The 27,257-nt window shown below is 38.1% G+C and overlaps 2 protein-coding genes across 5 annotated transcripts; one reads left to right on the forward strand and one right to left on the reverse strand.

Moving 5' to 3' along the window:
* Nucleotides 1–815: 815 nt before the first annotated feature.
* On the reverse strand, nucleotides 816–6,867 carry ATP23 (ATP23 metallopeptidase and ATP synthase assembly factor homolog). Of its 3 annotated transcripts, XM_041411232.1 has the most exons (7): nucleotides 6,633–6,770; nucleotides 6,027–6,345; nucleotides 5,340–5,438; nucleotides 5,155–5,236; nucleotides 4,739–4,876; nucleotides 2,293–2,376; nucleotides 816–1,360 (listed from the first exon to the last, which is right to left on the reverse strand). In XM_041411232.1, the coding sequence occupies exons 2-7, from the start codon at nucleotides 6,038–6,040 to the stop codon at nucleotides 1,157–1,159; spliced, it is 621 nt and encodes a 206-aa protein (XP_041267166.1). In that variant the 5' UTR covers nucleotides 6,041–6,345; nucleotides 6,633–6,770; the 3' UTR covers nucleotides 816–1,156. The 3 variants fall into 3 exon arrangements, with proteins under 3 accessions (XP_041267166.1, XP_041267165.1, XP_041267168.1); XM_041411231.1 differs by lacking the exon at nucleotides 6,027–6,345 and having other exon boundaries at nucleotides 5,340–5,385; nucleotides 6,633–6,867; XM_041411234.1 differs by lacking the exon at nucleotides 6,027–6,345.
* An 86-nt stretch (nucleotides 6,868–6,953) lies between these two features.
* On the forward strand, nucleotides 6,954–26,366 carry RPAP3 (RNA polymerase II associated protein 3). 2 transcript variants are annotated; one of them, XM_041411230.1, is made up of 17 exons: nucleotides 6,954–7,024; nucleotides 8,877–9,035; nucleotides 9,628–9,768; nucleotides 10,626–10,748; nucleotides 11,937–12,064; nucleotides 12,615–12,736; nucleotides 13,071–13,141; nucleotides 14,106–14,237; nucleotides 15,630–15,757; nucleotides 17,411–17,532; nucleotides 18,955–19,025; nucleotides 19,188–19,304; nucleotides 21,025–21,233; nucleotides 22,369–22,564; nucleotides 23,184–23,281; nucleotides 24,687–24,791; nucleotides 25,880–26,366. In XM_041411230.1, exons 2-17 carry the CDS (start codon nucleotides 8,880–8,882, stop codon nucleotides 25,935–25,937), a joined length of 1,977 nt encoding a protein of 658 aa, XP_041267164.1. In that variant the 5' UTR covers nucleotides 6,954–7,024; nucleotides 8,877–8,879; the 3' UTR covers nucleotides 25,938–26,366. The 2 variants fall into 2 exon arrangements, with proteins under 2 accessions (XP_041267164.1, XP_041267163.1); XM_041411229.1 differs by having other exon boundaries at nucleotides 24,687–24,787.
* The last annotated feature ends 891 nt before the right edge of the window (nucleotides 26,367–27,257 follow it).

Genomic DNA, 27,257 nt, shown 5'->3' on the forward strand with positions numbered 1-27,257 from the left:
TTGTTCTGCTTTGTCCTTTGTGAGGACTGTGCTTAGGTTTTAATCTCAAAGTGTTTGCTGCTAATCAGGAAAAGGCAACATACTGCTGTCATCTTCAGGCACCTTGTTCCTGAGTGACACCTTAGAAGCAGGACCACTTGGCTAGAGATTGTTATCACATGACTGAATACTTCCCAGGAGGAAATTACAGAATGATGGTCAGATCCAAAACATTGTAGGCACGTCAAATAAATAGGTGGATTGCAGGAGCCCAAGTCTAGTCAAACAAGGGCCCTGTCAAAGCCTGCCAAATTATGAAGGTACTTGGGATTACCTCCTCCTTTCAGCTGTAGCATGTCAGGCTCTTGAAATTGGTGCATGTGCTGACATTTCCCTTCCTGAGCAGTTCAGTGCCTCACTGCAGCTCAAGTCTCACCAGAGTCTGCTGCTCCACTACAGTCAAATTATATATTGCCCAAAAAAGCTTAATACATCAACAGTCCTGTTGCCACAAAACATTCTGGAACACAGAACAGAACACAACACCAATCATCTTACCTGGTCCTCCAACACCAAACACAATGAGGACATGAGCAGCATGTTCAGAGTATAAAGCACTCAAGTCACAAAAGCTTTCCCACCACTGGAAATATTGGACCACCCAAGAATTTCAGGAGGTGCTCAAAAGCAAATGTGGCAGTTACTAAATTTTGGGTTTAGCCATAGTTATTAAATCTAGAGTTAAGAGCTGTAGTTCAGGTGCCCATCTTTTAAAATAAAGTGATGAAGATCATCAGGTTCATTACTGTGTATCAAAGACAGGGAAAATGTGAAGATTTTATGGAAAGATTTATTCAGTAACAACAAAATTTTCAGAAACCAAGTCCTAGTCAGTCAGAGTGAAAAAATTAAAAGCACATTGAATTGTATTTGACGAGTCATTTGGCATACTAAATTATCTTTCTGGAAACAGGTGAGGAAGCACCATTTTTAGTCTCATACATTTACCCCATTTACTTCCATGGAAGTTGGCTCATGAAAAATGTCTAAAAATTAATTTATATATTTGATAGATTTGCCCCTTCCATGAGCACTGAGGGCACAGACTATAACTCCAGATGTTACTGAACAATCAGGTATTAAATGTCATTTCTTACATGGCTTTCCCCAGCCCCCCTTACAAATTAGCAGTATAGCGATCTCTGTTCTGAAAGTCTCTGTAAGCACGTTTTGCATCAGCCTTGCTGTGTGGGATTCTTCCAAAAGGTTCCAGATCATTGAAGCAGGCATCAAAAACTTCATCCACAGCTTTTTCTGCCGTTTCTTTGCTAACTTTTCTAACAGCCAGAATGGAACGAATTGCTCTGTCTCGTACACAAGTCTGAAGTGAAAAAAAAAAAAAATCTGTCATTATTAGCATAATTTTTTTTCCAGATTTTGTCAAGTATTAACTCCTATTATATAGGTGACAATTTTGTATGAAAGAAGAGTCAAATAGTGCCTGTAGTAAGCATTAAAATACATTTTAGTTTCATCATGTGTAAACTATGTGCTTTAGTTTTCCATGTATACAGAAACCATGAAATAATTAGAAGACATTCCTTAGAACAGGAATTAAAATACAATTTGGCATTTTTTGTAGGTATTAAGTATTTGTAAAACTTGACCTCGACACAAAAAAAAGTCAGAAAGAAACAGACAAATACCAGTTGGGTTCTTTACAAACTGAAATGCTGTAAAACAAAGGAATGACTTCTCTACTGGCCTTCATTTTAATACTTCTCTTTAAAATAACTTTTTCTTACAGTTTGTTTACCAAAAAACAAAAAAGTACGTAAACATCATCTACAATTTAACCGCCACTCTAACATGTGCAACTACGTGGGTCTCAATCTGTAGACTTCATTATTATTCACAAAAATAATTCCTACAAGACTTAAAACACTTGACTATTTAGAAATCTTCTCATTTTGCTTCCTTCAGTTTTCAATGACTTTTTAAGAGTGTCACCCACTTAAAGTGGATAAGGTATTTCCACTACATTTCCTGCAAGCCCTGCTTTTTGTTTGGTTTTGTTAGCCATCAACTGTCAGTGCTTTAAAACAGGACTAAATGTTTAGGGATTTCACTCCAATAAAAATAACAAGGTGAGGAAAAAAACCTAACATTGATCATTAAGGGTTAGTTAAGAGGAAACAGCAACTCCATGACATCTATTTCTTTTTCTGAAGTTTTCAGCTGTGAAAGCTCAGAAGGCCAAGACCAAGTAGGTAACAAAACAGATTATTAGATTTTCATAGCCACAGGTTTTACCTGATGGTGCCCTTTCAATCCAAATTTAAACCTGGCTATTTCATTCATCAAAGTACAGTCTCCACTGAGATTAGCAGCTCGAATCTATTGAGAAAAATAAAAAAATCGTAAGATCAGAGAAACACATGAAAATACAAAGTCAAAGAAATTGTAACAAACACTTTTCTTCAGTATATTTCTGGTGACTGTTGGTAGAGGATATTCCCGAGGCCACTTTAACTTCTTAAGTACCTGTCACTACCATACCCTTTACATCCATCTCAGCCTCAGTGAACTACAACAACCTTCAAGTTTCTTCAGGAATTACCTCTCACACATCTCTAAAATTTAAATAAATGAGCAGTAGAGAGTATATATATGTGTGTATGTATATAGATGAACTCCTAGAAGAACATGGAAAGTAATATTCTCCCCAGTCTATATCAGAATCTGCTACAGCAGTCAGGAAGAAAGGCAGATACCTTTCAAAGACTACAGATGCAAAGACTTTTCAAAGACTACCAGAAGAGCAGTAACCCATCTATTTTGCAAAAAGCTACACTTAAATAAGCATGTATGCTTAAGCTCAACTGCCTTGTCCTGTACACTAGAATTTCTTTTGTCTGCTAAATATTCTATTCCCTACACAGTCTGCTAGGAAATGTAAATAAATCCTGTTTTCCTGTAATTAAGTACCAGAGTGAAAATAAAGGCATGGAAAATATGAAAAAATAAGAATTAAAAAAGCCGACAACAAAAAATGCAAATACCATATAATTAAGTAATCAAAAGACCTGAAGTGAACAAGTAATCCTGACATGAGCAAGAACATGAACAATCTTGATTTATATAAAACTTATGTTTGAGGTTTACATGCTTTATTCCACACTGTGGAAATGCTTGGACAAAAAAATAAAGTATATGACAGTTAATAACTAAGAACAATTGTACTGAGTTTACATGGCAAAATGTTGGCAGTGAGGGGCTTCCAGGGTGTCTTCTGTGAGACTGGAGAAGTGGCTGAGCCTGTGTCAGACAGAGACTGTTTTAACTGGTTTTAAAACAGACTCACCATTAGTGGTGTTGGTTTTAGCTCTGTGATTACACATTCAAGAAAGGATAAAAAACCTACAGCTACTACTCTGTGAGACAGAGGAGTGATGAAAATGTGAGGGAAACAGCCCCACAGACGCCTAGGAAAGACAGGGAGGAGGTGCTGCAGGCATCAGAGAAGAGCATGGAGACAGAGGTTGCCTCCCTGCAGTCTGTGAAGGAACACAGTAGAGCAGATATCCACACAGCAGTCCATGGAAGACATCCTGACACGAGAGACAAATATGCCCTGAAAAAAGCAGCAGCCCACAGAGAGCCCATGCAGGAGTACATTTTCTGTCAGGAACTGTGGGCCTTGGGGGACAAATGCTGGAGCAGTCCATTCTTGAAAGACTGTATGCTATGGAAAGAACTCAAGTTGGAGCAGATCTTGAAGAACAGCAGCCGAAGGGAAAGACTCATGTTGAAGCAGCTCATGAAGGACTGTATTTCATGGGAAGGGCCTCAAGCTGGACTAGGGAAAGAGTGCAAGGATGAAGGAGCAGTAGAAACAAAGTGTTATGAACTGACCCCAGTTCACATTCCCTGGCTCCCTGTGCCACTTGGCAGGGAAGGATATAAAAGAATGAGAAATTAAAGAGTGAAGCTGAGCCTGAAATAAACTTTTCTGTGACAAAATTATATGGAATACATCATAAATCAAATAAAAGCATGCAGACTCATACACACAACACCTGTGTCACATACACAAGAGGAATACCTCCCAGCCTGTGCTCCATTTAATTTCGCCTCCTAAAGTGTGAAGTGTTAAGGCCTTTAATACTCAAATGTCTTCTGAAACCACAGAATGGTTTGAGTTGTAAGGAGACTTAAAGATAATCAAGCTCTTATCTCCCTGCCATGGGCAGGGACACCTTCCACTAGACCAGGTTGCTCAGAACCTCATCCGAAGGTGATGGATTTGTAACTACAGTGTACCAGCAGAAATACCACAATTACTCAAAAAATGAATGTTACAGGAAAAGACAAGTTTGTTGTTAATCAAAAACACCTAAACAAAACCAAGGTTACTGTGGTAACTACCCAACTTGCTTGGGATAAAAAGAATTCTATAAGCATTTGATTAACATGTGAATGCGTTTTCACTTCTAACAACTCTCTTGTTTGTCAATAACCACTTCTTACATTCACAGTGATCACATTCCACTTAATGTGACATGGACTTACTAATATTTGTGAAAACTAAGTATTTGTTTTCTGAACAAAACCATTTAGGTTGACCTGACAGAAAGGACAAAATCTATTAACAGGATTAAAACAAATTAATTGTGTGTAGCAGACCATATAACACAAAGCAACCCTAACAACCAGCAATAATTAATAAAATGACAACATAAGAAGCATTTTAACTTACCTCAGAACATGCTAAGTGTTTGACATTTTTAAACCAGTCAACGTGTGCACGGCAGTGATCAAATGCATGAATCAATTCATGTGTGACCACCCGGTTCATATGGGATTGTTGGCGAATGTTGTTCTGACACAGAACAATCTGCAGAAAAAGAGATATACGGAGTTTTTCATTAAGTTTCAACACCTCCCTGACTTCTCAGAGACACACCACTGACAGCATTTAGGGTCCTTGGATTGGTGTTCTTCAACATCAACAGTCTTATCATACTGAAGTGTTCTAGTATCAATGCCATGGAACATCTTTCATTTATCTTGTTTTCATTATTAACTCATGGAACAGTATGGGTAGATTAATCCTAACAACAAAACACTAAAAAAATTGCAGTCCTTTGAAAGGATACTATGTCCAGCACCTACCTGAGATGTGGCAGCATCAAAACCTCCACTGACACAGCCATCACAGTTTTCACAAGAAAAGTGCCGATCATTGAAGACAGTGCTGAAAGGCCCAAACAAAGTCACAGAAAAGAATTTTAAAAACTTCAGCCACTACTTATGACAGTGACATTACTATACAGAACGAGACAAATTAGTTTACATACCAACCAGATTGCTTCAGAGCCTCAAGGAGAAGTCGAGCATATGGATCTAGAAAAACATTGCTGCAATCAATTTCTCTAGACAAAAGTTTTGAAAACCATCTATAAACAAAATATAAAGACAGTCAAGGAAAAAAAATCAAATAAGAAAAGCTCTATACACACAAATTTATACTTTGCAGTACTTAATCCTATTGCAGTGAACTGGCATCTGTTACAAACCAGACTATGCGATATAGAATCACAGAACAGTTTGAGTTGGAAGGGACCTTAGAGATAAACTAGTCCCAATCCCCCTGCCATGGGCAAGGACACGTTCCACTCAACCAGGTTCCTCAGATCCCCATCTAAATGGGCCTTGGAACACTCCCAGACATGGCGCAACCACAGCTTCTGTGGGCAACTGTCGCAGTGCCTCACCACCCTCACAGTAAAAAATTTCTTCTGTATATCTAGCCTAAATTTGCCCTGTTGCAGTTTCAACTCATTATTCCTTGTCCCATCACTGCAATTCCTGATGATGAATGTCTGGTTTCCACGTATGCCCCTTCAGACACTGGAAGGCTGCTCTGAGGTTTCCATGCAGCTTTCTCTTCTGCAGGCTGAACAGCCCCAATTTTCTCAGCCTGTCTTTGCAGGGGGAGCTGCTCCAGCCCCTTTAGCAACTTGACAGCCCTGCTCTGGACTCACTCCAACAGTTCCATGTTCTTCTTCTTATGCTGGGGGCACTAGACGTGGCTGCAGTTCTACAGGTGGGGTCCCAGGAGAGCAGAACAGAGGGGGAGAATGACTTCCACTGACCCACTGGCCATGGTCTTTTTGATGTATCCCAGGATACAGAGTAAAAGAAGCTGTTCAGCAATCAAGTCACTCCTGACATTATTTTATTACTAATAAACATAAACAGAGTGGTCTATAGTGACCATCGTTTGCTGTCAACACTCATAGTCCACACCAAACAGTGCAAGGGGCACGAATGCACAGACATGGACAAATCATCTCAATTCCTCTGGAAAAAAAAAAAAGAAGTACAGGAGAACCTTCTTACAACAAAAAAGCCTCCCTCAGCCACTTTCGAAATTGTATTTTCTCTTAACCAAAATCAGCGTGTTCCTAAATCAGCAGCCCCACCTCGCCACCGGCTGGGGCCCAGTCCGGCCGCCGAGGGGGTGCTACGGCAGGAGGGCACGGCCCTCGCCGGGACCCGCGGCACAAGGTCACCGGCGCGGGCGGCCCGGGTTCCGCCCGGCACCTCTACGCCGCGGCCGGGCCCGCAGGAGGACGGGGAGCGCTTACTCGTTTCCAGGGTCAGCCTCAGCATCAGCTGGCACTTGTTGTGGAAGGTGAAGAGGCTGCGGACCAGGAAGCTCTGAGGCTTCTTATTCCGGTCCGGGAAGAGCCGGTAGCCGAAATCTTCCTCCTCCTCCTCCGCCGCCGCCCCCTTCTTCTCTGCCGCCGGCGGCGAGTCCGCCTCCCCTTCCCCCATGTCCGGCCGTGCCGTCACCCGTCTGCCGGGGCACGCGGGGCCCGGGGCCGCGCCAATCGCCGGCCGCGCTCCCGGCACGTGGGAGCGGGGCGGGGCCGCGCGCGCAGGCGCTGTCACCTCCTGGCGCCCGGGGCCGCACTGCAGCCTGGGAGCGCGCCGGGCAGCGCGGGCGGCGGCGCGGGAGGAGCCGGGCACGGCGCAGGTGAGGCCGCGGCGGGACCGGGCCAGCGCGGTGTGCGATGCTCTGGCGGCGCCGTTCCGCAGCCGCATCCCCGGCCCTGTGGTCCACGGGTGGCTTGGCCGCGCGGGGTGGCGAGGCGGGCGGGGAGCACACCGTGATGGAGTCAAGGCCTCGCTTGCAACTTGCGGGCGGCGCAGAGGCGGGTGCTGGGGCTCGGAGGGGCTGCTTGGCCTCGGAGCCGCTCCCGGGCGGGCCTATGCTGCCGGCCGGGCCGCCGGCGTGCTGCGGCGCTCCAGGGGAGGCCCTGGGAGCTGCAGCAGCCTTCGCGTGTTGGGGGGGCTCAGCCTTGAGAGTGGAATAAAAGTGCCCTGAAGCGTGTGAGGGCTGCGCCGCAGAGGCTGCTGTCAGTGCGTGGATTGAAGGCGTTGCTAAGTCCTGTGCGGCTAGTAACGGAGCAATTTGACTTCAAACACTTCAGCGGGACGCTCTAGAGTGGCAGAGAAGAAACAGCCAGATTTTATGTTAGATATTCGCCTGCGTGAGAATGCTGTTTTAGTCAGGTATAGGAAAAAGAAAAGTTCAACAGACTACAAGATTTTTTTTTGCATATTTTTAAGTATTTTGTTCTACCTGCCTAGAAATGCTAGGCTGTATGGAATACTTAATGGGTCCAAAGCTCAAGCTGCACGAAATTAACAGACTGCATATTACAGTGGTAGTTCGGCTTGGGGACAGCAGTTGAAGGTGGAAAAAAACATAGTAAGCTCCTTAAATGGAAACGTGATGAAAGCTATGTATGTTTGGCTTCACTGAAAGTTTATTTCTGTTTTGTTTCAAATAGTCCTAATAGGCTGCTCAGGATAATTATGTCAGCACCTGTGCATGAACAAGGGAGAAATAAACTGCTGCAGCAGGGCATCTACTCAGCTGCTTATCCCTGAGCATGTAAAAACGTTTCTGCTTTGGTAGCATTAGTTCAGTAGTAATCATGCCATGTGTTTTTTCATCTCTTTGAGACCCTTGTCTGAGACCCCCATTATGGATGGCACATTTTACCACAGAAATCATTTGCTTTGTATGGCTCATAAATTTTTATATTGTTGTGCTACTAGGTTATTGCATGGGTGTGAAAAATAGCATTAAATAAAGGATGTCAAATAGCCTAGACCTATTTCTTCCTTAAAAGCTTTATGTGTAGTATCTCTACAAATAGCTTATTTATATTTCCATGAGGCTTGTGACAGATCCTGAAGCTTGCCATCAAGAGGTTATAGTTAGCAATAATTCATAACTCTGTCTAAGTTTGTATTTAGCTTACCATGAGTTACTTAATCATGATTGTTTTCAAAATATGTTTGCTTCATCCTTTCAGATTTTTGTGCTACGAACTGTACAGATGTGGGGATTCTTTTTTTTCTGAATTGTAAACAAAATTTTTTTAAGGTGACTTTTTAATTGTTACTTGATATTTTTGTGATAATAAAACTTCTTTCACTTAAGACAACAAAATTGAGACAACAAAATCTATGAAGACAATCAAGTGTTAATTATTAAACAGTGTTCTAGGGACTTGCTTGCAGTTTCAGGATTACCATTGACTTTTGGGTGCTTTACCTTATATTTAGTTAGGAAAATGTGAATTGCTGTTTGTTATGATATACTTTGTTTTATCTGAATAATGTCTTCCCTTCATTTTTTCAAAGACATTTAAACTGTGTTGTTTCTTAGTCTCTTAGTCTTTAATGTTCCTACTGTGCTGCTGGGAAGTCTGACTGGTGTGTAAGTCAGACTTGTTAATATTGAATTAGCTAGCTTCCTTCACTGCATACTTCCAACTTATTTTTAGAAGGCTTTTTTCCTTGAATTTTGGCAGATTATGATGAGTGCACCAAGTAAAGCGATAGAACTGCAGCTGCAAGTGAAGCAAAATGCTGAAGAGCTGCAGGATTTTATGAGAGAATTGGAGAGCTGGGAAAAAGATATTAAAGAAGTGGATTCTGAGCTCAGGAAACAGAGTGGGGTCCCAGAAGAGGTAAGAAAAGACAAGACCAGTGTCAACTCAGCTATTCATACTGTAATAGTGTTTATAATAATTATGTTTTACGTTAGCAAAATTACATTTTTTTTTACTTAAAATATCTGAATAGAAGGCATAAACCAATCTGTGATGTGTTCATCGCCTGAAGTAAATGAGAGATTCCTCTGTAAACTGCACCACCAACAGAGCTGTGGGCCAGTAGCCCCTGAAGGTGATGAGGCCAGTAAATTTTTTATCGGTTCTGGGTAGGTCTATGAGAATATTTCTGTTTGCAGCATCAGTATTGGTAATGTACTGCTGAAATTTAGTATATTGAAGTGATTCTTCAAGTGATACTCTGAGGAGAGTTGTCTTCTAAAACTCAGTTTTGTATCATACATGTAATATGTACTATTAAGTGTTGAAAGATTTATGCTTGTAGTTGTTAGTGGTTTTGTAGAGCTCATGAGAACAGCTTGCTGGATGGATTTCTAAAATAAAACTAGCCACTAGATAAATATTCTGTCTAGATACAGGTGCTGTAGATTCTTCAGTGCAAGTGATTTTCACACATCTGTTTTATAATAAGTTACTTAATTCTGTTTAGAATTTGCCACCAATTCGAAACAAGGCTTTTAAGAAAAAGAAGAAAAGCAAAAATAAAGTCCCTTCAAAGATAACCTCTGAGGAAAACAAGAAAAACAAGATCAAGTCTTACGATTATGAAGCATGGGGAAAACTTGATGTGGTGAGTCTCAAGATTTGCTTTGTTGCCAGAGTCTTGTCCCCAGCTGATTCTGTGTTAAATAAAATTTTATTGCAGTGCTGAGAATTCAGTCCACTAGTCAGTATCTTACTGTGCTGGGTATTGTATGAACATAGGGTAGCTTTCTCCCAATAAGGTTACATGTTTAATATTTGGAATATTAATAAATACTTGGTTTTCTATTGACTGTGCTTTCATCCAGCAGATTGAATTTGAGGTTAATGGGTAAAAAACCTTGTTTTAACAATAGGCCTATTGAGAGGTGTAGGAATGCTCCCCCTAGTGACAGAGTGGCAAAACTAACCTTTGTCCCTCAAAAAAAGAAAGAAGCCCAGAAGCTTCTCTCAACTGTTAGGTGGAAAGCCACCTTATAGGGCCTCAGGGACTTCACCAAACACCAGAGAACATCTAATTGGATAGACGCCAAAAGTCCCGCCTGGTCAATCAAGTAGAAAAGAACAGAACAAAAGAGAAGAGGGGCTTTTGTGTGAAGTGTTTCTACCGGGGCAGATCTCTCTACCTGGCTCGAGTTTTTCTGTTTGTTATTTTGCCTTTATTAAACCTTTTTTGTTTCTTAACACCACAGCAGAAGCCATCCTTGTTATTTTATGCCCCCAAAGTGTAGCTGAGCTATCCTTGGGTGTATTAAGTGTTTTTCTAGGGCTTATGAGAACTGGCCCTGGGACAAACAACTTAATAAAGAGGTCATAATTATAGTAGAATATAAGACTAAGCACAACTGTCAGTGTCGGAGGACACATTAATAAAATCTTATTTGTATTATTTTGCGCTGTTAAATTATAAAGAAGACAACAGTTTGGATTTTTCTCTGATTCCAGGATAAAATACTTGAAGAACTTGATAAAGAAGATAGTACTCATGATTCTGTATCTCCAGAATCAGACTCTGAAGAAGATGGAATTCACGTAGATACTGAAAAGGCTCTTGCAGAGAAGGAAAAGGTTATAGAATTATAGATGCTTATTACTGGTAAAGAGGAAAGTTAAGTATAGGAGTATTTGCAATTTTCTTTTAAAAGATCATTTACTGGGACCACACACCTGGTAAAAGAATTGCCTATTTGGAAGTCTTCCTGTCTGTTTCATTATTGCAAAATAGAAAATTACTCACTGCAGTTCTATTCCTTCTCATTGTCAGCAGCAGCAAGCTTGGCCAATTCTAATTAATGTATGCTTGTGATGACAAATGTATTTGTGATGTTTTGCTTGGGGAAGTTGAACGGCTGTATAGAATTGCAGTATAGAGCAAACTGTTTTTTACCTGAACACAACATCTGAATGCCCCAAACTAAATCTTCAAGAACTTAAAAATACTCCCTTTGTGAGGCCAGTACATCTGGGAACGATGGGTGAACTTCATTGCTTTAATAATGGCAAGTTTATACCACTTCAGTTTTACCTAATAAGGTAGGATATAGAAGGAGATCTGTCTCAGGCTTTGTTGCCATGAAAAAGAGGCTAAGCTGTGTAACAGCTTCTGTTTTTGATAAACTTCTGTTTGTAAGCAATCACCTAACCCATCTGCCAGTCAATATTGACATCAGTAGTTCTAGCTTGGGTTTGGGTTTTTATGGGTTTTGTGTTTATTTGTTTTAAATTGTGTAAGTGGGTGATATTTGTGTTGTATTCCTGCTGCTGTGGGAATTCCTTCACATGTAATCTGTAGTCTACACTGAGAAGCTGGGGCATCTTTGGCCATTATTATCTTGGCTGCAGTGAGGTCGTTGAGGGTGCGTGAGGTAAAAGTTGTGTCCCAGAGGAGGCAGAAATGAAAATGTTGACTTGGAAAGTAAAGATGCCAAACCTAGTTACTGAAAACTTAAAAAAACCTAATTTGGTAATTTAAGTAGCTATGTATATGCTTACATGTTTCTGGAAATGACCTAGAGATACTGAAAGATGAATATTTTACAGACCTGTGTTGTAGAATATATAATGAAAATTATTTAATATAGTGCACTTAGAATATAATTGTTAGCATATTTCATAATAAAGCAGTATTTTGTGAGAAATGTTGAACAAAAATATTTAAGCATTTCTAGAATACTTAGACTTTCTTAGGGTTTTTAATTAGCAATGTAGCTGCCAATGTACAGTAACTTTTTGAAAATGCTTTTTTTTTATTCGCAGGGTAATAACTACTTTAAACAAGGCAACTTTGATGAAGCTATAAAATGCTATACTAGAGGGATGCATTCTGATCCGTACAATCCAGTATTGCCCACAAACAGAGCATCAGCTTTTTATAGAATGAAAAAGTAAGACTTGCATTGTTAAATCTGTAATATTTTTGTACTTGAAATGCTACCTTCAGATTTTTGGTCTAGTTTTAATTCTTGATTTATACATCATGCTATGTTGTTGCAACCTGTCTTCCAGTTTCAAAGTAAAATAGGAATCGCCAGGAGAAGCAATCTGGTAGTCTCCCTCATCAGTTTTTCCTTGGCTTGCACACTAGCAGTTCACCCTCTGTGTTAATCGTGTAAGACTTGAAAAAAGAGGAAGAGAAAGTTAAATTGCCTTTCGCATTCAGTGAGCTCAATTTCTAAGGCTTTGATTTGTTTTGGGTGAAGAAGGGAGAGTGGTTATTCTTCCTGTGGCAGTAGAGATTCTTTACTGCTGTTTTCCTTTCTTGTTTTAATGTATTTGGAATGAAGAAATGTGTAAGTCCTTGGTTTGTGCACCTTCTGAAGCATGTAAGTTTCCCATGTTATCAAGAACCTGGTGAGGCTCAGAGTAAGATGAGCTGCTGAAATTTTGAGGTTTGTAACCTAGATGTGTCCAAACTACCCATTCATTTTTTGGTAGGTTTTCTGTTGCGGAATCTGACTGCAATTTAGCACTTGCTTTAGATAAAAATTACATAAAGGCTTATGCGAGAAGAGGGGCTGCTCGCTTTGCTTTGAAAAATCTTCAAGGAGCTAAAGAAGGTGGGTCTTCTTAAAATTCTTTTCTTAAAATACATACTAACTTGTGTGATCTGCTTCTTTGATGTAGGAATTTAATTTTCATTTCCTATAAACAAAGAAATTAAATACCATGTTGCATTTTATTCTGGCAAGGTAAAATTCAAGTAGCAAGTCCAAATTATAGCAGTAGATGTTAGTAGTTCTTGAATAATTCAGCTTTAACTGTTCTAGAATGATGTATTCCTTGAAATATCTTGGGCTTCTTGGGTCGTTATAAAAAAGGTTTATCTCAGAAATGTTCTGCTTACTGGTCTGTGCTTCCTACCTGAAACATACTTTTCTGGTCTTCTGATAGATTATGAAAAAGTTTTGGAGCTGGATGCAAACAATCTCGAAGCAAAAAATGAACTGAAGAAAATTGATCAGGTAAAAAGAATATTAGGCCCTAACATAAATTAATACACCCTGTTCAGTTTATATCTATGTCAATTTTTATAATAAGAACTGATTCAATAAATTCCCACATGCTTTTTCTGGCATCTGAAGTTCACCAAGGTCAAAATCTTTAATGGAGTTTCTTTTGGAGAAACTCACACGTATGCAAATATCAGTGTAATACTGGATCCCAGACTAAGACTGCATGTGTGCACCATCTGATGTCTTTTGGACTTTTTGGTGTCGGTTGGGTTTTGGTGGGTTGGTTGGTTTATTTTTTAATTTTCCACAATTTTCTACCTCCTATGTTAATGCTTTTTTCGGTCATGCTTAGTGTTTTGGTATAAGGAAGCACAACACATGGGAACTCTGTGTTCTCTTGGCCATAAAACTGCATTGCTCGCCTGCTTGTAGTGATTGCTGTGGTCACCCAAACCAGAAAGTTGTTCTAAGAACAGAACAAAATACTTGTAGTGCAAGTTAGATCCTTTTCATGATAGGGAGAATGTTAATTATGATGACCTTTGTAAATATAAACTCACCTGTCATTTCTGTATGAATTTACTTACATTTCTTCAACTGTGTTTTTGACAGTGCATGAAAAGTTTATTTTCAGAATGAAGATGCAAAGTCTCCAGTAATTGAAGGAATAAAAGATATGTGAATTGGACTGTATAGAAAGGTTCCATGAGTCATTTCACGCTGTGCTTCAGAAGCTACATACTTTGTGTTTGCCAAGCATTATTCTGACTTGAAGTCCCTCAAAGAAATACATTTTCAAGAAACAAATTGTTTTTAAATTGTCTCTTCAATTTGTATTTAATTTACAACACAGGCACTTCTGTTAAAAAGCTTGGCAGATTTTCATATCTTAAAGGTTTAGAAATTATTGCAATTTGTGTTCTGAAAATGTTTAAGTGGGGAAATACTGAAGGGAAAAATGATGTTTTTACAGGCTCTGTCATTAAAAGAAAAATCAGAACAGAAAGAGTTTGAAGATGCAGTCAGAACAGGATTAACAGATGAAGAGAAGCAGCGCATTGAAGAACAGCAGCTTAAGCAGAAGGCAATTGCAGAAAAAGATCTGGTAGGTCACAGGTTCTGGTGGAATAGGAGAAACCTAGCAAAGAAAAAGGTGGTGTTGTGCTGCTAGTTACGCTGCTTTTAGTTATGCAGATGTATAAATTCAACCTGATACTGCCTTGAGTTTCATACATGGAATATCCTTGATGTGTCCTTAAGTGTTTCCCCTTCTGCCTCTAGGAAAGTGAGTGGGACAGTGAGTTCTGTTTGGATTTGTCTGGAGGAATAATTCTAAAAGGTAGCTTTTACAGCCCAAATTGTATATGCAAAATTTCAAATACGCAGTAAGACAAGTAGAACTTAAACTCCACTTTACAAAGATTCCATTTCTCCATGCTTACTTACAGTAGTAAGCATCTTGATTCTTACTTGTCCAAGGGAGTTGTGGACTATTTCTTGTTTTCAAACCTCTGATTACATTATGAATAGTAGTTATAAAAAGGGCTTTGGGGGTGCAGGCAACAATGACAATAAAAATGTATTTCTTTATGCATAGTCTTGACTCACAGTTGGCTTATTGATTTCTCCATCTCACCTCTTTTTCAGTAAATAAATAGCATTACCAACTAAACCATAATTTTTCTGCTCACTTACCTAGCTATGTAACTCATAACTTGTTATCATTATTCAGGTTTGCTATACTGGTTGTAAGAAGTAATTAGATAAGAATGAAAGTATGTGTTAAGGAACAAGTGTTTGACTAGGTCTCAGAAGAGAAATTTCAGTCTAATGCAACAGTTCATTAGCAGCAGAGCTGACTCACTGCAGGCTTGTTCTTGGTGACATGGATCCTTGTAAAGTCTGAACTTTTTGGTTTTTTGCCAGTCAGTAGAGTAGTAGCAGAGATGTGCAGCTTCAAATGAGTATTGAGAAGCAAAAGGTAATTTTAGTTCCCCAGAAACAAACAAAAAAGTGATACAATTTTTTTGTATGGAGCATTAATTAGAAAACAACAACATTTGGACCCATATAGTATTTGAGGATGAGTTTTATGGAGCAGGATAAATACGAATTTGTCAAGTGCAGAAAATCATCTTGAAAGAGGAATTGTCAACGTTCAGCTTGTATTTAAATTCATGAGGTACAGGGTAGGTTATCCTACACATCTAGCATAAAGTTAAATAAGTTGCAGACTTACAAGTCTGCATTTGAACTATGCATGTAGCAAAGTTTTTTTTATCCTTGAAGTATTAGAAACTATTTAAAATAGTTTTAGTGTTCTGCCTCCAAACTTAGATAGGAAGAAATACGCTGTAACTGTCTGCCCTGATGTGGGTGTTCTTTACAATTCATCTTCATAATGTTGTCATCCTCTCTGCAAAAACGGGTAAGAAAAAGTTAATTGCACTGGATTTTCTCAATGCTGGTTTTTTTTCCTCGGACGTAAATATTCCAGGGTAATGGTTATTTCAAAGAAGGAAAGTACGAGGCTGCAATAGAATGTTACACCCGTGGTATCGCAGCAGATGGCACCAATGCACTACTGCCAGCTAACAGAGCCATGGCCTACCTAAAGATTGAGAAGTAAGTGGAATTTTACATGCTGTATTGTTTGTTGTAAATCAGGAGGAATAATGATCCAGCAGATTTTCACTCAAGTTATTGTCATTCCTGCTCGTTTTTGTTAAAATTCAGTGTAGAATAAATCACATTGAAAGCACTAAAGGAGAGGAAACAAATCTGTATGTGTGATCTCAAAATCAAAATGCAGTTTGTAGGAAGCAAGTTCTGAGAGAATAAAATAGCACCAGTATGAAATAATGGTTTCTGATGTTGGCTTTTCATTCTTTTATGTGTGCAAAATCCAGATAGTGACCTTTCTGAAAGGAACTGCCCAAAGCTTTGTCTTTGACTATGAAACACAGTTTGTTACTAAACATTGCTCTGTAAAAAGAAATTAATTGTAACTTCTGACTTTGGAGGGAATGAATAAAAGCTTTTTCTGGAAGTTTTTACATTTTAAAATGGCTTTTTAACTTCACTGATAGAGGCATGTATGTGTTGCTTGTTTATTTTTAATTAAGTTTTATCCAAATGACCCAGAAACTGTATGGAAATTCATGCTTTACAGCAAATTAGATAAGTTCCATATGGCCAGTTTTTAGGTGTGAACTTCATTCGACTGTGATGGTGTGGTAATTTACGGTAGGCTGGTAGCATGAAGAGCAGAGGGTTATGTTGGTCATCTGTTTTAATGTGGCATGGCCGAGTATCTCTAGAGACAGTAGACTGATCTCAAATTCAGATAAGATGGGTTGCATGGATTGTATTTCTAACACTACACTTGTAATTTAAAGGACATCAGAATGCAAATAATCTGTGAGATTCAGAGGAAGCAATGCTTTAATTGAATGACCGAGCAAGAAAATTGATTCCCCATAATAAATCCTGTATCATGGGTCTTTACATTTGAAAGAGGACCAAACATAAAATGCAACAAAAACCCATTGGTATTCTTACAAACTGCTAGTGCTGATGAGAACAGCAAATAAAAATTAATTTGCGTAAATTTAATGATAGTTTGAACATGGAGGAAAGTAATGAAAGAAAATATTTTATTAAGCACATAGTGAAATAGTGATCTAATGTAACAGTATAAGTGGGATGAGGAAATTTAATCTTAAAATGAAGCAAATTACATTAATGCAAGTATATTCTGAGTTCTCATTCTGAAATAGTTAAGGACAAGTCACAGAATTCCAAATGTAGAGAAATTTGATCTCATGCATACTTGCTTCTCCTCTCTGCTACGTTTTCTTTTTTTGTAATGGTATTTCTGGTTTTCAGAAGTACAAAGCAATGATACTAACTTGGATTTTAAGGCTGTTGTTGAATTTCTAAAGTGGACTCTGCTCTGAGTCCACTTTAGTGTGTACGCAGTAAAATAAACCACTTTAATGTGTTATTTTTTCTTTAAAGAGGATGTGAATTTTTGTAATGCTAAAAAGAGTCAGCATTCTGTTATAAGATACCAAAAGATACAGCTTAAATTTCAAGGTGCTGAGAAACCATATTCTATGGGAGTTTTTTAATTCACATTTTAGCTCAGTGATATGTTTATGTATGTAGGTAATGAAGATCTACCTTTATATATTAATTGTTTTGGGTAGCTCTATTGTTTCAATTGAAACTGCCTCTTGAAACTGATTATTAATTTTGTGGTATGCTTTTGCTGAGGTACAAAGAGGCAGAAGATGACTGCACACAAGCTCTGCTCTTAGATGCTTCCTATTCTAAAGCTTTTGCCAGGAGAGGAGCTGCCAGAGTTGCCCTTGGGAAGCTAAAGGAAGCTATTGAAGGTATGATTTTGAATTAGCCTAAATGTGGTAGGTGAGAGATCAGTATAAGGACATCCTGATGTTTTTTTTGTTCTGACTTACTGAGATTATCAGTGCAAAAATTAAGAATTTAGTGGTTTCTCTTGGATTTCACTGAATATGTGCAAAAACTCTTGTGTTGGTGCCCACATAATGAGAAGACAATTTTGTGTGAAATCACAGCTGTTGCTATTTATGATAAGTGGTAAGAAATAGTTTGAAAAGTTCATTTAAAAGTAGGTAATTATATAGGCATTAGGATGACTTACAAGGGGACAGTGAGATACGTTGAGAAATGACTGAACAATAGATACCGCAGGGCCTTCATCAGTGACACAGGGTCTAGTTGGAGACCTGTCACTCGTGGTGTCTCTCAAGGTTGAATACTGAGCCCACTGTGGTTGAACTTCTTCATCAGTGACTTGATGAAGGGGCAGATGCCTCCTCAACAAGTTAAGTGATGATACAAAGCTTGGAGGAGCAGCTGATACCCCAGAGTTCTGTGAGTCTTCCAGAAGGACCTTGACAGATTGGAGAGATGGGCAGAGAGATACCTTCAGAAATCCAAAAGATAAATGTAGGGTCCTGCACCTGGGGAAGAACAACCCCTGCACCAGCACAGACTCAGGCTGACCTGCTGGGAGAAGGACCTGATGGACAACAAGCTGTCCATGAGCCAGCAGTGCCCTTGTGGCCAGAAGGCCAATGGAATCCTGGGCTGCATTAGGAAGAGCACTGCCAGCAGATCCAGGGAGGTGATCCTGCCCCTCCACTCAGCCCTGCTGAGGCACATCTGGAGTGCTGTGCTCAGTTCTGGGCTCCTCAGTGCAAGAGAGACGTGGAGCTCCTGGAGTGGGTCCCACAGAGGGTGACAAAGGTGAACAGGGGAAGGGAACATCTCTCTTATGAGGAAAGGCTGAGGGAGCTGTGCCTGTTCAGTCTTGAGAAGAGATGACTGAGGAGTGACCTCACCAATGTCTCAGGATCTGAAGGGAAAGTGTCAAAAAGATGGAGCTAGGCTCTTCTTGGTAGTTCCAAGCAATAGGACAGGAGGCAACAGGCGGAAACTGATGCACAGGGAGTTCCACCTGAATATGAGGAAGAACTTCTTATTGTGCAGGTGATCAAGCACTGAAACAGCTTGCCCAGAGAAGTTGTGGAGTCTCCCTCAGTGGAGATATTCAAGAGCTGTCTGGATGCTGTCCTGTGTGTTATACTTCAGGATGACCCTGCTTGAGTAGGGAGGGTGGACCATATGACTCACTGGTGGGTGGTCCCTTCCAGCCTTGGCTGTTCTGTCACTTACCTGCCTTTAATTATTTTTTTAGAGCTATGAAAGGAAAATAGCAGGTTAAAACATTGTAATTTGAAATATCTACAGTTTCTGTGTTGTTTTTCACGCAGATTTTGAAGCTGTTTTGAAGCTGGAACCTGGAAATAAACAAGCAATAAACGAACTCACAAAAATAAGGAATGTATGTATGCTTATTTGTGTATAGTGGGGTTTTGTTTGTTTAGGAGTTTTTTATAAGGCTATAGTACTAGAAGGTTTTTATTCTTTATTACATTATTTTTAACATACCTTGTATTTATTCATTAAACACCTGATCTTTTGAACATCTTGGCGTTTTTTTCAGGAATTAGCTGAGAAAGAGCAGCAGACTCGCCAAGAATATCCTGCAGTATTGATAAAAGAAGCGGAAATCAAAAATATAGTGAAAGTGATTGGTAATCCATTACAGATTAAATCAACAGTAAGTTGTTATATGAATTACTTTCTATAATGGTGGGAAGAGTAGAGTTTGGAGTTAAAATCTGCTTTCTATATTGTAGACTAACCCTTGATAGATAGCCTTGCCTGTGGAAATCCAAAAATATATAAATTTACTCTTTTGATATTTTTCAAGATCGTAAACACTCATGGAAATGCTGACATTCACAGCAGTGGTGGGGTAAGCATTCAGCCTGCAGTACCACACTCAGCAAACATGGTGTATGTATACATTTATAATGTGGAATAGGCAGGCAGCCCAAAAACCCTGACTTGTGCCCGTAGGTAACATTGCAATTGAGAGTAAATGAGAGAGAGTTGAGAACCTCTGGGTAAACTTTTCTTCATTTCTGCTGTTTACAGTTTCTACAGCAGCCATAGTGGTTATAAGACAAGTTGCCTACTTGTGCCATATGCTGCTGTCACATAGGGCTGATTTCCAAAGAGCTTTGAGCATGCATTTTCATCCATGTAAACTGCAGGACAGCTGCATATTGGTTTTCAATAAGCATTGTGTTTGGACTATGAATTACCAGTGGTTATAGTCAGATGAATGAGTTATAGATGAAAAAATGTAATACCAGGTTTCTTTATGTATTAGGCTTCCTCTTTTAATACATTCAATCTTTATACACTCGGCAATGAGTTGTGTAAATACAAAGAGTACTTTGTACATGTTCATGCTGTTTGAAAATCTTTGTTTACCCTCATAAGTAATGTAATTCAGATGGACAGTTTTAATAGAAAATGTGTGATTATTTTGATCCTTTGGGAGAGCAGAGTGTTATGTCCTCTCTATAACTAGAAACATTATTTCTTTAAGCATGAATGAATTTCTTGTGAAGTAGCTGGAATACTGTAGACAGTTATATTTATTAAATGTTTGCTTTGGCTGCTAAATTCAGTGAAGATGCTAGGTTGGTTGTATTCCTCTTGTTATTTTGTTAAGGTATAATAAGTATAGATGAAACATCTGTGCTTTTAGTACTGCCATTTCCCAGAAGTCTAAATTGTTGAGTGTGTTTGAGGGTGTGGATTTGCATAAGTATTTCTAGAGCAGTACATACTATGTTCATGTTCAGGAATGAAGTTCTAAAAGTAAGAAGTGATGAGAGCCTTTTTTTCCAAGACTTGTGATGGTGGTACTAGGTGATGGTCAGAAATAATCAGGATCATGCAGAGATTAAATAAGCTGAAGCATTTTAGCATATGGTGGAATTAATTACCTTAGAAGATGTGTAATTTGGTCAGTCAGCAGGGTTGAGTTAGATATTTATTATATCAAAATTTTAAGTTGTGGGCCAAGGCCTGTGCTGTTGGATACTTTTTTTGTTTTGCTAAATTACAAAGCTTTACTGCATAATAGGACAAAGTGTATGATAGATCTTGCCTCTTCAACCTTAATGTGAAAAAGTATACCTTTTTAATTATTACTGAGAAAACAGACTGCATACGGAGATCCTCTAGGGTAAGGATATACTGGTTTCAGAGGATAAAGCAATAAAATTATATCAGGCTTCATGTAGATTTTTATGGTTTCCTGGTTTTGCCATTGACCTTTATGCAAAGTGTCTTCTCTGTGCACCACTGCAGAGGTAACTGGTTGTCATACAATTACTTTAAGTTACACACAGCTGTGTCTGTAGTCTGTTTAAACGCTTGTGTTGAGTCTACATGTGACATGAGGTCTGTGCTCTGTTTAGAAGCCATTGCGAAGAATAGATATTGAAGAAGTTGATGATGATGCATCAGATGGTGACTTGCCCACCACTACCTTAGTCAATAACTGGAGGAATTCAGTGAGTGTTGAAGCAACAGAAGCTCTAGATCAGGATGATCTGTTGACTACAGTTGATATTCCAAAAGCAAAGCACTTGAAAATAGAAGAAATCAGTGATACATCACTATTACAGTAAGTATAATAATTCTTATCTTCTTTTTAAAAGGTAAATGTAGTTGAAATATAATCTTAATTTTCAGATGTCTACATGTGGTGAGGTATTGAAGATACTTTGGAGAATCTGAATTGAAAAAGAAATGTTGAAAGAACTGCAGTTCTTGCACATCTGCGTTTTTGACCACTCGTTGGTTGAGACAAATATTGTCTGTTTAGTGTCAGGTGGAAAACTCAGAATTACATTGCAAATATGTAGGCATTCATATTTTCCTGCATGCTGTAGTCTTTCTTACTTGGGCACACCATCTTCCCTAGATGTTTTTACAACTTTTGTTTGTTGTTTTTTAGAAATTTTGAACAGAGTTCAAGCATTCTTTGTGCCCCAGTTGTGTGAGAGAGGAGGAGCAGATGAGTGTCACCACCCTTTCCTCTGCTGAGGCAGGTGGTAGCTTTGGGTGTGCTCAGTTTCTAAGTCACACTGTCAGGCAAACTGAAGTCTGTCTTGCTGAAGTACCAAAGCTTTACCCTTGCTCAGTCTTGGAACTCGTTGCCCTCCAGTTGCATCGGTACTGCCTCGTTCTGTTGATGTAAAGAATCCTTATCAAAGAGTTTCTATCAGAAGCACTAGCCCCACATACCTTTTCTAGCTCAGTTAGATGGATTTACTGTGAAGTGTTGAAGAAAAAAGTATATTCTTAGCCATTTCTTAATTTCTAAGAAATCGGTGGGCCTAAATGTCATTATGGGACAAAAAATAGATTTGCTGCTATCAGTGTTGGAACTAGTTTATCAATTTGACATTGTTATTGCTTTGTATTATGAAATTGAAGAAAATATGATATTTTTTTTTGTTTTTGGCAGGTATATATGGGAGAAACCTACTATAAAATGCAGTTATTTCCAGAAACAAAGTATAGAGGCTGAGTAAATTTAAGTACTTGCAGATGTGTTTTTTTAGAAAAGGTGAATCAAATAAAAAGCTTGTATAATTTGAAGGAATTTTAAAATATCTGCTTAAACTAAAACACATTATTTTCTAAAAAGTTTTCGGTATTTTAGCTTTTATTGAATAGAAGGTTTTCCAGTTAGGTCTCACTGTAGAATTTCCTTAAAAGTTGATTTGATTATGTGTTTCAAAATACCTTTGCAGGCTGCCTGTAAATGTGAAAGGAATTTCATCAACATTGCATCCATCTTTTCCTACAAGCAAGCAGAGAGAAAAAGAAATCAGAAGGTCATTTATATCTGCTTCTCCAGTTCCTCCCATTCCTGCAAATTCTTTCCAGCTTGAATCTGACTTCAGAAAGTTGAAAGACTGCCCTGAAAACATGTACTTGTACCTGAAGGTATGAAACATAGAGTATCAACAGTGTTTGGACATTTTTCTTCAACATCAGTTGAAGAAACAGTGCCCTTAGGTGGAAGGGATAGGTATGTTTTAGATTGTCTCGAGTGTACAATAATCCCTTTACTTAATTGTTTTCACATAGCAATAAGTAGTCTGATGTGCATGTGAGTTTTTCTTCTTTTGTGCCTTTTTTTTTTTAAGTACAGTCTCTGTATTTTTTTTCAAATATAGGCCTTCTTTAAAGACTTTATATTAGTAATTCTATTAAATTCTAATTTTTCAAATGAGTGCTTCTAGGGTAATTAGACATAGCGACATTTTTAAACTGAGCAGATGCTTGAAACACAGCAATCTTCTTAATGTGTACTTTTACTCACATATATTTTGAAAAAAAATCACTTAAATACTTAAATTTTTTAAGAGAAGTTAGAAATTGCCATTAGTAAAAAAACCCAAGCAAATAAGCAAAAATAGTTGTTTGATGTTAAATTGTGTGATTTGATTTTTTGCTTTCATGCACTTCAGCATTGTCCATGACCTTCTAAAAATGCACCTGTAATTCTCATTACTCAGTTGTATTTTTTTGTCTAAAATTAACTTTAAAAAATTTTCTATAGCAAATAGAGCCATCGCTTTATGCAAAGCTGTTTCAGAAGTCCTTAGATCCAGACTTGTTTAACCAGATCCTGAAAATTCTGCATGACTTCTATATTGAGTAAGTTTAACTCCTCCTTTGTTTTACATTGCTTATTGCTGTTTTGAAAGCAGTAAGCTTTTGTGGTGGGGGGAGGTTGTTGGTTTTTGTTTTTTTTTTTTTTTTTTGTGTTGTGTTAGGGGGATTTTTATGTTTTCTCTAGTCCCAACCTCTGGCTTACAGAATTGTTTCCAGCACACAGCATTACATGAGCATAATGAAATCATGGGAATTACTCAATAGTTGCTTCTGAAGAAGTGAAACTCATAATGAAAAAACAGCTAGAAAAGAAGTGAAAAAAATACTTTTACTGAGTGTTGTTGAATTGTGCTTTGCTAAAGAGCACCAGACACATTAATTTATATGAAATAGCTTTTGTTCATATTATTGTGTGTATTCTGAGAGCACATAGAATTGTGCATTGTCCTCTATTTTAACTTTCTAAAGCTGAGAAATTCAGAGGGTTTAGGTTTTATGCCACGCTTACTGTGATGCATTCAGACTTAATTATCTGCTAGCATTTTACAGTTGTGTGTAGCAAATGTGTATTGGAGACTGGGATTCTGATAAGACAGGACCTGACAAGTTATTTTTGAAATTTCTATCCGTGCTACCATTTGAGTCCTGAAGTTCATTTTGTCTGTCAGAGGCTCTGCATTGCTTTTCTGAATTACACTGTCTGAGAAGCACACACTCGCTGTTTTTCGGTGGTGTTTTATGGAGATAAGCAGGCATAAATGAATGCTTGCCTTTCCCTTGGTTTCCTTGAAGAGTCAAGTATCCATCAAATGGGTGAAAAATACGGTCTTAGAGGTACAGTCCTGAATTTGGTGATACAACAGAAAAAGGCTAGGAAGCAGAAATTGTTTGCTGTAAGGTAAGAGTCCTGTCTCCCTCCAAAAGAAATGTTGAAGTTATGAAAGAAAAATACTATTTGTTAGTATTTGTAACAAAGGCAGTGCCTGTTCACTGTTGACCAGAAAAACGTAAAATGAATACAATCTAGGAATTTTCTCTATGGATGAAAGTTAGCTGTAATTGGCTCGGCTTTTCAATGAGCTTCCTATGGTCACAGGTGCTGCTGCCTTTCACACTACCTGATGCATATAAAAAGTGATGTTATGGCCAGGTGTAAGCTTTAAATCATGTAGTAGGTACTCTGTACATGACCAGCAGTCAATTTGCATCAGTCTAGGTTTTTGTATTTCTTCACTCTTGCTCAGTAGAACAGTAATACCTACATAAAGGTTTCTGGATATTGACTTTTTGCTCTGTGAGTGGACAAATGGAAAGACAAAGATAGCAAATATGAAATAGAAAATCGGTCATTTAATTTCTTGTTCCTAAATTCTTCAATATTGCTTGCAGCTACTAAATATTTCTAATCAACAGTGGTTATTTTTGTATTTGTGATAATCTTCTTCAGGAAAGAGGAGCCATCACTCATCCTTGAAATCCTCCAGAGGCTCTCTGAATTAAAAAGATTTGATATGGCAGTAATGTTTATGTCAGGTTCAGAAAAAAAAAGTAAGTAATTTGGTAGTGTCCTTGTAAGCTTACTTTGTGATACTGTAGAATCTGACAAAAAAATGTAAAACTTAGCATTATTCTTGTTTATGCTACGTAGTAATCATTTTAGTTGTCCAGCTTTTTATTGTTTTAGAAGCTAATATGAATGTCATGTAATTTTTCTTAATCCTCTGACTCCTTATTTATTGTTTAGACTAGAAAACTGCAGCTAAAGCCTCTTATTTTAATCAGTAATACTACTGCATTTCATTCTGATAAAATAAGCTTTGCCAGCTTGTCAGTTTGTAGCTGGTAATGTTACAAATTTATGAATTGGTATGAAATCCTACATCTGAGATCCAAGCTATCCATATTATACAGTTTCCACAATTTACAACTATTTCTTGACAAATCCTGACTTTTCTGTTGGCAAAAGAATAAAAAGAGAATCTCTAAAGAGCTCAACCTAGTGTTTTAAGTTGTCCTTTTCTGGAGGCATCAGTCATGTTAGTTTGCAGTTTGTGTTGACATTGGCTTGAATTCATGGTTTATAAAAGTGGTTTTTGTCTCAGACTTTATTTAGTGCACCAGACAGACTGTGTAGTAGTGAGACTCTTAAAAACATTTCTCTGGAATCATGTAAATGTAAATTCACTATCTACAGCTGAGTTTCACTAATTACCATTGTACTTAAAAAAATTTTGAAATGTGAATCTCCTTAAAATAAAGTAACTTGACTTACTGAAGTGCAATGCCTCTTACAAATGGCATTCACACCTTTACCTGATGTGAGCTTTATCTGCCATTGGCATTAACTTTTGTCTTCTGCATGCAGTGGCATAGTGTCAGGTTAGTAAAGAAACTAAAAGCTGTCTGTTGCTGGATTACACCTGTTTAAGGAAGTGTTGTTAGGCAGCTCTTGGGCATTGAAACAAAGTGAGAGTTTTGCTTTGCTACTTGTGTTCATCCTCCCAGTAGTTCAAAAATGTAGGGGTATTTCAGCTGTATTATCCATATGCCCCTTACTCTCACCAAGGAAAGAATTAACTAATTTACGTTAAGAGTGTGAATTACAAAAATAAGAATTCATGTTGGGATTTTCTTTTTCAGTTACGCAGGTATTATTCAATCACGTGAACCACATGGGATTAAAAGATGCTTCTGTTGAAGAATTGGAGAAGAAATACGGCATTTTCTCTTAGCACAATAGCAGATGTAAATGTCTAGATTTGCACCTTTTTCATGTGGAAATTAGCTAATAAGGCTGTAAAGACTGCAATTTTGTTGCTTTTTGTAAATAATGAAACTCTTAAGCTTGGGTTAGCCAAATGGCAAGTGCCTGAAGAGATCATTATTTAGTTCTGAAGTATACTTGTTTTCCAGTACCTGAAACAATATGGATCTACATTTTCTTCAGTGGAGTCTGTTTGCCTGAAAAACAGTTGGGCAGATTGGCATTCAGGAGCTGGACTGTAGATAGAGATCTTTATTAAAGGGAAAAAAATATTTATAAACATGTCTTTGTTTATCAAATGCTGTATATTAGAATTATGCATGGGGTTTTTATTTTAGAAAATAAACTGAACGTTAAATTGAAGATACTATATTTTTAAGAATTTTTTTTTTAATTAAGATTCCTAAATAACTCTTCTGTAAAGATCCATCACATCAGAACTTCTACTGTGCAAAGTGAATCTGAAGTATGATGGCAAGAAAATTCCAGAATTTCTACTTGCGTTTATCTAAAGGTGAAGTTTTAGCATTGGTAGCTGAGAACCTCTGAAGCTATTCCTGTGGACCTCAACTGTAATTGCAGAATAGAAGGAAGAAAAATACTGTAGAATTAAACAAAAAGTTTAAAGAAAAAAACTTTCTGTCTTCTTTCAAGAGTACTTTTAAAACAATCTGGTGAAACTTAATCCCTGTGGGTCAATTGTTCCTGACTGGGTAAACCCCTTAAGATGACTCAGGAGGTTAAGCAAAATACCTCAACAGTAGAAGAAGGCAAAAGCATGACATTAACTGAAATTCTTAGATAAGATTGAGCATGAGGCATGATAAATTACTTATACTGCTCACATGACCAGGAGGAAATAACAGCACTTGTCAAGTATACTCTAACTGTAGTATCCAAGTGGTGGTGTAAGCTTATCTGCTGCCTCTTCCATCCTGCACCTGCTAATATCCTGCCAGTTTGCTTTCATCCTGATTCAGCCCTTGTGCAGTGCTGATGCTTTTCTGAAAGTTTTGGTTTGGTAGTTGTCCTGCTTTCAGAGAAATAATTAAATAGATACAGCATTCAAAAAGACTTCAGACTCCCAAGGTGGATTAGTAGGAAAAGGTGTAAATGTCGTCTTCTATGCATTCAGTATTAGAAAAATAATTTTAAAACATTTGCAGCTATGTTATGTCCTGGTTCAGGTATAATCCAGTTAAAAAATCCAAAAAAACTAAACTGAGCTGCATCCTCAAGCCTGGTAGCATTTGA

This window comes from Onychostruthus taczanowskii, unplaced genomic scaffold, assembly GCF_017590055.1.
Source record: "Onychostruthus taczanowskii isolate IOZ18803 unplaced genomic scaffold, ASM1759005v1 scaffold35, whole genome shotgun sequence".
Taxonomy (NCBI): domain Eukaryota; kingdom Metazoa; phylum Chordata; class Aves; order Passeriformes; family Passeridae; genus Onychostruthus; species Onychostruthus taczanowskii.